The sequence below is a fragment of the Macaca nemestrina genome, chromosome 4 (assembly GCF_043159975.1).
Source record: "Macaca nemestrina isolate mMacNem1 chromosome 4, mMacNem.hap1, whole genome shotgun sequence".
Taxonomy (NCBI): domain Eukaryota; kingdom Metazoa; phylum Chordata; class Mammalia; order Primates; family Cercopithecidae; genus Macaca; species Macaca nemestrina.
The window spans coordinates 155,537,784-155,550,131 of NC_092128.1; the positions used below are offsets into that span (position 1 = coordinate 155,537,784).

General features: G+C 63.1%; 1 protein-coding gene across 2 annotated transcripts in view; it reads left to right on the forward strand.

Moving 5' to 3' along the window:
* LOC105483425 (ArfGAP with dual PH domains 1) overlaps nt 1-10,935 on the forward strand; it is a 58,934-nt gene extending 47,999 nt beyond the window's left edge. For both annotated transcript variants that reach the window (XM_011744317.3, XM_011744318.2), the window contains 7 exons: nt 1,948-2,060; nt 3,388-3,534; nt 8,110-8,193; nt 8,580-8,642; nt 9,334-9,405; nt 9,584-9,812; nt 9,896-10,935. In XM_011744317.3, the coding sequence (XP_011742619.1) occupies nt 1,948-2,060; nt 3,388-3,534; nt 8,110-8,193; nt 8,580-8,642; nt 9,334-9,405; nt 9,584-9,812; nt 9,896-9,924 (737 nt within the window). In that variant the 3' untranslated portion in view covers nt 9,925-10,935. The remainder of the gene's footprint in view (nt 1-1,947; nt 2,061-3,387; nt 3,535-8,109; nt 8,194-8,579; nt 8,643-9,333; nt 9,406-9,583; nt 9,813-9,895) is intronic.
* Nucleotides 10,936-12,348: the final 1,413 nt, after the last annotated feature.

Genomic DNA, 12,348 nt, shown 5'->3' on the forward strand with positions numbered 1-12,348 from the left:
TGGCACCATCCAAGACAGCCCAGGGCCCCCTCCCCGACGGCGCCAGCTGTCCCCTCCCCGATGCCAGGCATTTTATGGCATCTCAGCAGAGAAAATAGCCCCTGGTCTCTGGTGTTGGGATGGGGCTGTCTGAGCTGGGGAGGGGACGCTGGGGAGCTGGAGGCTTGGGGGTCAGGGCTGAGGGGCGGTGTCTGGAATCTGAGTCGGCTGAGGCTCTGTCTGGCCTGGTGGCTGCTGCAGGTGGCTGTTTAGCCCCACCTGGAACCCACAGCCTCCTCGCCTCCCTGTGGCACAGGTCAGCAGCCCCCGCCCTCAGATGACCCCTCGAGGGGCTCCGAGGCCACGTGGCCAGCAGGACAGGATGCTGTCCCCAAGCCAGTGGTCTCTGAAGTAATGGGGGAGGGGCCACGGACAGGCCCACGGACGCTCCGCAGACGGCCCCGAGGGACCCACGGACGCTCCGCAGACGGCCCCGAGGGACCCACGGATGCTCCGCAGATGGCCCCGTCACCCCGGGAGAGGCCCACAGATGCTCGGCAGACGGCCCCGTCACCCCGGGAGAGGCAGCACCCACTGAGGACGCGTTCAACCCCAGCCACAGAGCTGCTGCCGATGGCGGGACCTGCACGTGACCCGAGGCCCGGCAGACGGAGCCCAGGACGCAGACCCTGCAAGCCACGTGCTGTTGGGGTGGGAGAGCCAGGGCCATAGAAAAACCTGCGTCTGAGTCTGCAGGATATGGAGTTCTAGAGCAGGAGAAAGGACGGGCAATGATGGGAACCACGGACAGGGAGCGGAAGTGGGAGCGGGACCGGGGCGATGGGAACGCCCTTCTGAGCGGCTGCGCGTCGGTCACTGACCGCAGCTCAGTGAGGTGAAGCCACGTGCGTTTATTCTCCCACAGCTCTGGCGGTCAGAGCTCCAGGATGATCCCACGGGCTCGAGGCTTGGGGTGGGCAGAGCTGGTTCTGGGCTCGGGGCGGGTCCTCTGGCCTCTCCCCGGTGCTCCTGGGCTCTGGGGCCCCCTCCGGCCTCAGTTTCCATGGCCACGTCCCCTTCCCTCCTGTCCTCATGTCTCTGCCTCCCTCCCCTGTGATCGTCTGCCACAGTGAGGTCTTAACCACACATGGAAGGTGGTGTGTTCAGGTGCTTAGGCTCCCAGGGGGATGCCTGGTCCACTTTTCTGTGGCTGTGTGGTGTGCGTGAGGCCACAGGTGGAGATGAGGGCTTGGGCTGGGCTCCCCTCAGATGAGCTTTCCTGAAAAAAGAGGGGACGGCACCACCTGGACCCAGCGGTCGCGGATGGCTGAGGGAGGAGGGTGGAGGCCAACCTGGTCCTCCTGGGCAGCACGTGGTTGGACCCAGCTCTGCCTCTGCCCATGGTGGCTCTGGCCATGCCCACCCAGGGTGCAGGGGGTCCCTGGGGGCTGGTAAAGGATAGCTGGTTGGATGTCCCACTCATCCAGGCCCTCCTCAGGCTGGCTTGGGCCAGGGTTGCAGCCATCAGCCCTGGTCCACTGTCATATCCCCTCACCAACCATCCATCATCACTGAACCACATCCCCCATGTCCCCGCTCCCCCAGTGTCTTCCCCCGTCCATCTCCCCCCGTGTCCCCTCTCCCACCGTGTCCCCTCTCCCCCCGTGTCCCCTCTCCCACCGTGTCCCCTCTCCCACCGTGTCCCCTCTCCCACCGTGTCCCCTCTCCCACCGTGTCTTCTCCCCTGTCCCCCCTCCCCCCTGTCCTCCCACCCCCTGTCCCCCCTCCCCTGTCAGTCTCCCTGTCTCCTCCGTGTCCCCTCACCCCATGTCCCCTCTCCCCCCACGTCCTCTCTCCCACCATGTCCCCTCCTCCATGTCCCCTCTCCCCTGTCCATCTCCCTGTCTCCTCCGTGTCCCCTCTCCCCCATCCATGGTCGCGGTCTGACTCCTGTCCTCTCCCCCACAGGGTACCGCGAGGGCTTTCTCTGGAAGCGTGGCCGGGACAATGGGCAGTTTTTAAGCCGGAAGTTTGTGCTGACGGAACGAGAGGGTGCCCTGAAGTATTTCAACAGAAATGACGTGAGCCAGACACAGGGGTGGGGTGGGGGCCTGTCCCGGGGCAGCATCCTGGCCTCCCACGCTGGGGCCTGTGGTGGCCACGTCCATCCTCAGCTGCCCTCCCTGCTGCCCCCCCGATGGGGACACTTCAGGAGAACCAGCCTGTGATGGGCTGTGAAGCCTCCGTGTGCCGGCCCTCTGTGTCTCCCGGTCCTCCGTTTCTCCCGGTCCTCTGTGTCTCCCGGTCCTCCGTGTCTCCCAGCCCTCCATGTCTCCCAGCCCTCTGTGTCTCCCGGTCCTCTGTGTCTCCCGGTCCTCTGTGTGCCGGTCCTCGTGTCTCCCGATCCTCTGTGTCTCCCGGTCCTCCGTGTCTCCCGATCCTCTGTGTGCCGGCCCTCTGTGTCTCCCAGCCCTCTGTGTCTCCCGGTCCTCCGTGTCTCCCGGTCCTCTGTGTCTCCCGGTCCTCCGTGTCTCCCGATCCTCTGTGTGCCGGCCCTCTGTGTCTCCCAGCCCTCTGTGTCTCCCGGTCCTCTGTGTCTCCCGGTCCTCTGTGTGCCGGTCCTCTGTGTCTCCCGGCCCTCGTGTCTCCCGGTCCTCTGTGTCTCCCGGTCCTCTGTGTGCCGGTCCTCTGTGTCTCCCGGTCCTCTGTGTCTCCCGGTCCTCTGTGTGCCGGTCCTCTGTGTCTCCCGGCCCTCTGTGTGCCGGTCCTCTGTGTCTCCCGGCCCTCGTGTCTCCCAGGGTGGGGCAGCTGAGGCTTTCCAGGAGCCTGGGTGGCCGGGCAGGGCCCCCTGAACTCAGGCCCAGCCGTGGGAGGGGGAGAACCTAGTCACTGGGCCCCGCTGGAGCCAGCCAGGATCCCAGAAAGCCCCCAACCTTCCTGGAGGTACCCTGGGGAGACTGGCTCGGGACAGGACACACACATTGGCAAGAATGGCAGGGTCTCCGCGAGGTGGCCCCAGGGCCGTGGGCTGATGGTCGGAAGCACCCGCCCTGAGCTGTGGCATGCTGCTGTTGGGCGCTGCCTGGAGGTGGGCTGGTGGCTGGGGCCTGCCCCTGTGGGAGCTGCTGTGCCGTGTGGGGCCCGGGGCTGCCCCTGGGGAGGGAGGTGCAATGTCTGATGTCAAAAGCCACCCACACAGTGTCATTGAGTCCCCATCACCCCTGGGAGGGAGGTGCCATTACCTTCTGCTTACAGACCAGGAGGCCGAGGCTCAGAGAGGTTAAGTAACTTGCTCAAAGCCACACAGCACAGCAGGTGTGTCGTCAGCACCCACAGGGTCTGCCCTTCCTGCTCCCCCGAGCTTGGATGGTGGCCCCTGTAAGGTGCTCAGACCCCACCCCTTCCCAGGCCAAGGAACCCAAGGCTGTGATGAAGATTGAGCACCTAAACGCCACCTTCCAGCCGGCCAAGATCGGCCACCCCCATGGCCTGCAGGTCACCTACCTGAAGGACAACAGCACGCGCAACATCTTCATCTACCATGAGGATGGGAAGGTGGGCGCTAGCGTGCACTCGGGCCAGGGCAGCACGGGAGGGCGGGCACTCAGGCTGAGTGGCACGAGAGGGCGGGCATTTGGGCTGGGCAGCGTGGGAAGACAGGCACTCAGTGGGTGCTTGGACAGTGTGGGAAGGCAGGCACTCGGGCCGGGCGGCATGAGAAGGCAGGTGCTTGGATGTGTGGGAGGGTGGGCACCGGGTGGGCAGCAGGGGAAGACATGTGCAGGAAGTAGGCTCCCTCCCGGGGCCGGGCTGCCCAGGAACCGGATCACCGTGCTGTCTCTGGGGCCACCCAGCCTGCCCCCGTCAGTGGGGGCTGCCAGCTCAGGCTAGAGGATCCACCACCCCCACAATGCCCACAGGGGGCCTTTGGGGGAACTGGGGTCCTATGGGGAGGAGAAGGGGACAGCAGCCAGCTCTGGGGCTGGTTTGGGCAGTGTTCCTTTGGCTGCCCTTGGCGTGGCGGTGGGGAGGGCGGGTGCACCCCTCATTTCTGGAGGGCTTGAGGGGAACCCAGATAAAACTCCCACAAAAGCTATCCTTTTGTCTTTGGGGCAGGCTGCAGGGGGCCCAGCGGTGGGTCCAGCCTCTCTGTTGCATTGGTTCTCGTTTCTATTTTTATCACCCGTCTATGTGCACGTGGTCTAAAGCGCTAAATTGTTCCCAAGTCTTGAGAAACAGAAGTTTGAGGCCCCTCCTAACCCCCGTTGGGAATTTGTCCCCGTATCCAAAAATAACCTGCCGGTGTTGCTGCAAATTTACCCATTTTAGGCACCATCTGACAACTTCCCACGAGGAAGTAGAGGTTCCAGCTCTTTCCATGCCCTCCCACGTGCCCGTCCCCGTCCCCTGCCCACTGTGCTCTCCTGGTGTCTGCACCTGGGGTTGTTACGGGGCTGACGTTGGATACCTCGGACGGAGCACGCTTCGATCACTTTTCCCACAGCAAGCGGTTGTGTTCTCTGCCGCAGTTGACGGTGTGCTGCCATAGGCTGTCTGCAGACTTTTCTCTGGAGGCAGTTGGGCACCGGGAGCCCGTGACTCCCATGGCATGGAGATCTCGCTCCTGCAGGCTCATCTCGCCCGGTCCCACTTCTTTTTAGTTTACTTGTTCCTTTTGGTAGAAGTGATGTGCTTGGAAGGAAAGTGGCCTGTCACCTGGCACCTTGGAACGTTCTACCTCCTGCTTGGCTTAGACTGTGGCTAGATATAGAATTCTAGGTTGGAGTTAATTTTCCTGCTAGTTCTGAAGGCTCTGCACTGATTCCTCCCTCCCAGTACGTTTGTCGTGGGGTTTTGAAATTCTCCGATGCCGTGCGTGTGTTGGCAAGAGTCCCTCGTCTTTTGCTGTGCTGGGTACAGGCCCAGGGTGGCCTTTCGAGTCCAGTTACTGGTTTCCACGAGGTCAGGGATTGCTTTCTTATCTAATAATTTCCTCCCTCCACTTTCCCTGTTCTCATTTTCTGAAACTCCTGTTATGGAGATGTTGGCACTCTTAAGCTGGCTCATTTTGCTTCTGCTGTCTGGGAGATTTCTTCAACTTTGTCTCCAACACTGTATTGAGGGTTTTGTTTCTGCTCTTATGTATTTAATTTTACAGAGAACCTTTGGTTTTTGGAGTATTTCTTTTTCTTTTTTTTTGAGATTGAGTCTCGCTGTGTTGCCCAGGCTGGAGTGCAATGGTGTGATCTCAGCTCACTGCAACCTCTGCCTCTCGGGTTCAAGTGATTTTCCTGCCTCAGCCTCCTGAGTAGCTGGGACTACAGGCACGTGCCACCACGCCCAGGCAATTTTTTTTTTTTTTTTTTTTAGGCGGAGTTTCACTCTTGTCACCCAGGCTGGAGTGCAATGGTGCAGTCTCGGCTCACTGCAGCCTTTGCCTCCCAGGTTCAAGTGATTCTCCTGCCTCAGCCTCCCGAGCAGCTGGGATTACAGACATGTGCCACCACGCCCAAAAATTTTGTATTTTTTGTAGAGATGGGGGTTTCTCCATGTTGGTCAGGCTGGTCTCAAACTCCTGACCTCAGGTGATCCGCCTGCCTCGGCCTCCCAAAGTGCCGGGATTACAGGTGTGAGCCACCGCGTCCAGTTGCAATCTTTGTATTTTTAGTAGAGACGGGGTTTCATCATGTTGGTCAGGCTGGTGTCCAACTCCTGACCTCAACCTCCCAAAGCGCTGGGATTACAGGGGTGAGCCACCGTGCCTAGCTGAATATTCCTTTTTGAAACGCTGTTTTTGGTTTGATTGTGGTATCTTACTAATACTAATTTTTGAAGCTTGCTTATTCCTGAAAAATGTTTTTGTCTTCTAAGTTGCTGCCGGTCTGATCTGCTGTGTTCCCTGTGAGAAATCTTTCCCAGATATCCTGGAATCTGGGCAGGTCAGATCCTCCGAAGATAAATCCCCCCGCCCAGGCAGAGGCGCTTGGCCCCCAGCGGTGGGAGCTGAGGGAGTTCGGGCTGCAGCCTGCAGGGTCACAGAGCTCCCTGGAGTGCACCAGCCATGTCCCGTCTGCCCAGAGCCCCCGAGAGCCGGCTCCATGTCCTGCTGGGGGACAAGGGGCGAGCTTCCAACCAGTTCTCCTGCTTAGAGCGCCCTCCATTTCCCGGGGGACCTGGAGTGGTGAATTCCCAAGGCCTTTGGGGCAGCGCGGTGTGGACAGGTTCAGCTTCCTCTAGCCGGAGGGAGGGCGGGGCCAAATGGGAAGGGGTGGGCCGGAGGAATGGGGTGGGAGGGGGAAGGAGGGGAGGCTGGTTGGGTGGTGTGGGTGTGGCTGGTGGGCGTGGCCTAGGAGGAAGGGCCACAGGAGAAAGCAGGGTGGGAGGCCTATGAGGGGCAGTCTTGGGGTGGGTGGGGCTTTGCTGGGTGAGGCCACTGGAAGAGGGCGGGGCAGTCTTGGGGTGGGCGGGGCTTTGTTGGGTGGGGCCACTGGAAGAGGGTGGGGCAATCCCACTGCTGTAGGAGGAGACTGGGGCAATCCCACTGCTGTAGGAGGAGACTGGGGCAATCCCACTGCTGTAGGAGGAGACTGGGGCAATCCCACTGCTGTAGGAGGAGACTGGGGCAATCCCACTGCTGTAGGAGGAGACTGGGGCAATCCCACTGCTGTAGGAGGAGACTGGGGCAATCCCACTGCTGTAGGAGGAGACTGGGGCAATCCCACTGCTGTAGGAGGAGACTGGGGCTGTACCATCCTCCAGCTGGTGCTGGACCAGGTGTCAGCTGGAGAAGCTGTGGCTGGATTGGTCCAGTGCTGGGGGCTTTGCCTGCGGGACGAAACTCAAGGCCAAAGGGGCTGGGGGAGAAGCCTAAGGGGACATGAGAGAAGGGAAGAGGGATGGGGCTCCCTAGTTCTTCCTGGCCAGGAGAGGGTGGAGCCAAGAGTGGAGATGGGCACCTTTCCAGAGGTCAGCAGCTCCAGTCTATAGCCTGGACAGGGGCCCCGGGGCTCAGGGTACAAGGTCATGGGGCCAAGGGTCTGGGCAGACCCCAGGAGGGCCGCTGGGTCTGGGAGCAGGGGACAGCCAGGCTGAGGTCTGGACGGACCCCAAGGGCACCTGACGTGGGGCTGGGTGCCAGGCCTGGGGCATGGGCCCTCTGTTCTAGGCTGCTGGCCCACTCCACGTTCTCCAGAGGACCAGGGCAGCTCCCTGGACAGCAGTTCTGCCCTCTGCCGCAGCACTCTTGGTAGGGGGCACAGCTCCAAGACTGTTCATAAACAGATGAGCCTCCCTTCCCCCGTCACCCCAAGACTTCCATGAGCTACAAAATAAGGATCTTCATAAAAATAGCACCATCTGAAAGGAAGGCAGGCTGGCCCAGGCCCCAGCAGTGCCAGGGCCACAGGGTGAGCTTGGATGGCAGCCCCTGACCCCGTCCAGCCCTGTGCTGTCCAGCCCAGCCCTTAGCTCAGCTCAGCCCAGCCCAGCCCTTAGCTCAGCCCAGCCCAGCCCAGCCCTTAGCTCAGCCCAGCCCAGCCCAGCCCTTAGCTCAGCCGAGCCCTTAGCCCAGCCCAGCCCTTAGCCCAGCCCAGCCCTTAGCCCAGCCCTTAGCTCAGCCCTTAGCCCAGCCCTTAGCTCAGCCCTTAGCCCAGCCCAGCCCTTAGCTCAGCCCTTAGTTCAGCCCAGCCCTTAGCCCAGCCCAGCCCTTAGCCCAGCCCTTAGCCCAGCCCAGCCCTTAGCCCAGCCCAGCCCTTAGCCCAGCCCTTAGCCCAGCCCTTAGCCCAGCCCAGCCCTTAGCCCAGCCCTTAGCCCAGCCCTTAGCCCAGCCCTTAGCCCAGCCCAGCCCAGCCCAGCCCAGCCCAGCCCAGCCCAGCCCAGCCCAGCCTTTAGGCCTTTCAGCCCTTCTCAGGACTTCACTGGGGGAGTCTGTACCCACCCTCCCAGAGGGGCAGCCCCTGGGTAGCAGCGCTGGCCTCAGTGCGGGCATAGAGGCCAGGCCTGCACAGGACTGCTGGGAGCTGAGGTGCCGGGGAGGAGGAAGGGGCTGGGCTCTGGGGGAAACGGCCCCTCTGTGGGGACCCCAGCCCTGCAGCCTCCTGAGCCCAAGCCTGTGCCTGCCTTTGCCCCTAGGAGATTGTGGACTGGTTCAATGCACTCCGAGCTGCCCGCTTCCACTACCTGCAGGTGGCATTCCCGGGGGCCAGCGACGCAGATGTGAGTTGAGTGGTGGCCCTGCGCTCAGCTCTAGGGCAGACAGCGGTGGGGGGGTGGGGGGGTGGAGGGAGCCCTCCTGCCCTGACTCTGGGATGACATTGAGCCCTAGGGTGGGCCTGGGACTGGCCAAGGGCTCACCCTGAAGTACCTGCAGTTCTCCTGCCTCACTCTAGAACTTAAGCTCAGCCAAAGGGGAAAGGGGGAGGGAAAGGGGGAGGGAAAGGGGTGGCAAGCAGAGGCAGAGACGTGGACCCTGCAGAGGCTGTGCCAGGCCTGGACCCTGCCCTGGTGGCCCGGGGTGAGGGGAGCACGGAGGGGCACAGCCAGGGAGGGTCTCGGCCTGAGCTGGGCTTCTGAGGCCCCCCGCCCGGTGTGTCCTGCCCCAGCTGGTGCCGAAGCTCTCCAGGAACTACCTGAAGGAAGGCTACATGGAAAAGACGGGGCCCAAGGTGCGTGTGCCGCCCGTGCAGCCTGGGGTGGCCTGGGGTGTGTCATGGTGGGTCTCGGGCTGAAGTGCAGTGACCTTCCCAGCTGCTGCCTCAGTGTTTTAAACTGGTCAGTGTCTGGTGGGTCCTCACGGCCCCTATCTGTGCCTGGTCAGGGTCCCCGCAGACCCGGGCCACTGTCCTAGGCTTTGGTTAGACCCTCCCTGCCTGCTCAGTCCGACCAGCTTCCTCACCCACAGGATTGTGTACCCACGCGGCCAGGGGCCCACGTCTTGCCACTCCCTGAGGCATGATGTGGGAGGGAGAGGGAAATCCCGGGAGTCTTGGTGGTCCCGGAGCAGAAGTGCAAGTGTGAGGGCTTATAAGTGAGGCCTGAACCCCCATCTGGGGCCCTGGGAGGGCTGGGGAACCTGGAGGAGCAAGAGGGAGGTGCCATGCGGAGGCTGGAGGGTTGGCGTGTGCAGGGGCCTCGTGTGGCGTGGCCAGCGGCAGGCGTGAGTGGAGGTGACTGACCCGGGCTGGGAGGACGGGCGTGTGCAGAGGCCTCGTGTGGCATGGCCAGTGGCAGATGTGAATGAGTGGAGGTGACTGACCCGGGCTGGCCTGGACCCTGCCCTCCGGGGTGTGCTGCTGCCGGCTGGATGCAGGCCTGCCTCGGCTGACCTGCCAGTCACAGGCCCTCTCTGACCCACAGCAAACAGAAGGCTTCCGGAAGCGCTGGTTCACCATGGACGACCGCAGGCTCATGTACTTTAAAGATCCCCTGGTAAGGGAGAGCTGTGGCCCGGCCCGGCCAGCACAGGGGGGCAGCTCACTGGCTGGGGCTACTGGATGTGTGACCAGGAGGGTGGGTGGCCTCCCGAGTCCTGGCCTGTGGCCTCCCCTGGCTCTGAGTGAAGCCGGAAGGGAGATGGCCCCGCCTCCAGTGTGGTCTCCACCCACAGGACGCCTTCGCCCGAGGGGAAGTTTTCATCGGCAGCAAGGAGAGTGGCTACACGGTGCTGCACGGGTTCCCGCCGTCCACCCAGGGCCACCACTGGCCGCACGGCATCACCATTGTCACGCCCGACCGCAAGTTTCTGTTTGCCTGCGAGACGGAGTCCGACCAGAGGGAGTGGGTGGCGGCCTTCCAGAAGGCGGTGGACAGGCCCATGCTGCCCCAGGAGTACGCAGGTGAGGGGGGCGGGCGGCCAGCAGCCTGGACGGGCTCCCAGTTCCCTGCGGCCGTGACAGCACCGGACCCTGTTCCATTGCAGTGGAGGCACACTTCAAGCATAAACCCTAGCGAGTGCGGTCAGAGGCCCACGGACACTGGACTCACTGTGGCTGACGGAGGGGACCTGTGGATGGGGGGCTGCAGCGTCCTGATGCCACCTGGCCCCACCTGCTCCTCAGGGCAGCCCGGGCGCTGCCAGGTAGGCCCTGAGCCTCTAGGGCCTTGTGCTTCTCTGGAACCTCAAGGCAGGCAGCCCCGGCCCTGACCTCTGACCCCGTCACGCTGCTGCTGACCACACCCAGTCAACCTGCCCCTCCCTGACCCAGGGCCCCCCTTTCCTCCGGGGCCCAGTCTGGCTCCCGAGCTCAGACACGGCCCCCAGGAGCCGCCCACCATGGCTGAGGGAACTTCCAGGCCTCAGCGCAGAGCCCTGTTTGGGGCCGGCATGGTTGGCAGCTGCCGGCCGCTGGGGACTGGGCCCTGCTCGCATGCCACCCCGCCCTCTCCCCACCTCCACAAGTATTTATTGAGCGCCTCTTGTGTGTCACGGGGCCGTGGGGGCTGTAGGGGTGTTTGGGTGGATTATCCGCACAGGTCCTCCCTGGGCGGGAGTCGCCCCAGCCCGTGCTCCTGGTTCCCTGGCTAGAGGGGTCACCAGGCTGCTGTCCCACCACATGTGGCCTCTGTGTGCCCAGCACGGTGCTCGCTGATAGTGGTGGTGGAACCCTTGGGGATAATGGCCTGGGCCGCGGTGAGGCCACCAGAGGCAGACGTGGCCCTGGGGGGGCCCGGACACTGTCGCACTTGCTGCTGGTGGCCCAGCCGTGTATTTATTTCTCACCTATCTCCTTCCTGTCAAGGCAGGCCGGGCTCCAGGGCTCCCCTTGTATGGGGCGTGCAGGTGGGGGGGGGGGCGTCTGCAGGTCACCTGGGGGGCCCAGCCCTCTCCCAGCCTTGCCTGGCTGAGCTGTGTTCCAGGGGAGCCCTGGACAAGCCCTCATGGGGGGGAGGGGGTTCCCGAGGCCGGGCATCCACTGCCCTGTGTCACATCCTGGAATAAAGTGCGGCTCTGGCATGGTTCCAGCTGTGTGTCTGAGGATGGAGTGGGGAGGGGGTTGGGCTGGGAACACATGGCCCTGCTCCCCTGGCTTCAGGAGAATCTTTGTCTGCTCCCAGGGACCTGACAGGGCCTTTGCTCCCTGAGGTTTGGAGGGAGGACGCGGTGTCTGAGCTGGTCACAGCGCCATGTTCCTTGTGCACGGAAGCTGGCCCCCACCCGAGGTGCTCCCCAGCACCTCTTCCCCAGCTGCCTCCATCTGAGGCCTGCCAGGCAGTTCCTGGGCAGAGCCCACAGCCTGAAAGACAAGCCCAGCTCAGCATGAAGGAGAGTGTGGGGGATGCATCCCGGGTAGAGGGGGGTCCCCTGTGCCTGCGCCTGCACCTGCCAGCGCTCCCATGCTGGGCCCCTCAGCCCTCACACAGAACATGCTGAATCCCACTTCTCCAATGAGGAGCTGGGGCCCCAGGGCAGGGTGGAGGGGTCCCCAAGGGGGCTGTGCTGGTGAGGATGTGGGTGAGATACCCCCACCTGGAGCTGAGACCCCAGGCAAGTGCCCCGCAGCCTCACCAGGCGCCATGGTCCAAACCCCAGCAATGAGAGGACTGGGCCTGGGTCAGGGAGAGCCCCGGGCTACGCTGGACACACCCCCGGGGGCAACCAGCAGTGCCCACAGCCTCCCCACAGAGTGGAAGTGTGGGCACGTGCTGTGTGAGTGCACGTCCCCATGTGTCCACGTGTGCGCTGAAGACGCTGATGACCGTCACGTTTTAAAGACCACAGAGCAACTTTTTAATGGGGGAAAGCATTTTTCAAACCAGGCAAGACGCACAGGCACAGAAGGTGGTTGCAGCAGGGGTCGCTCACTGTCCAGCCCTCCCTGTGTGGACACAGCTGTGGGGAAGGGCCTCCCCTCGTGCGCAGCATTCCCAGCAGGCATACGGATGGACCGTGACTCCACCGCGAAGTCCTGAGGCAGGGAGAGGCGGACGCCGCGGTGCAGGCTCAGCACAGGCCACAGGGGGGCCGCCTGCAGGGCTCTGGCCAGCTGTTCCTGCCGTCTCACGGTAAGCCGGAGTGACGCTGCACACATAATCCTGTCACTCCGGATCACACTCGCTATTCACAGCAAGTGCCACACGGCAGGGACGGGTGCCCTGTCAGCACCTAGGGCAGGGTACGGGCTCTCTGCACGGCTGCCTCCCTGGCAGCCCAAGGGCTTTGCTCTTTGAGGCTGCGACACCCAGACCTGGTGGATTTGGTTTTTATGAATTTCAATGAAATTACACAACTTTACTTCTAAAATCACAGCCGAGTGAATGTGAGACTTCCCGATAGCCCTCTGCTCCGTCCACGCACGGGCAGTCTGGCCACAGGGCACGCCGCCTCTGGGGGCTCACAGGCACAGCCCTGAGAGCAGAGGCCCCCACACCCAC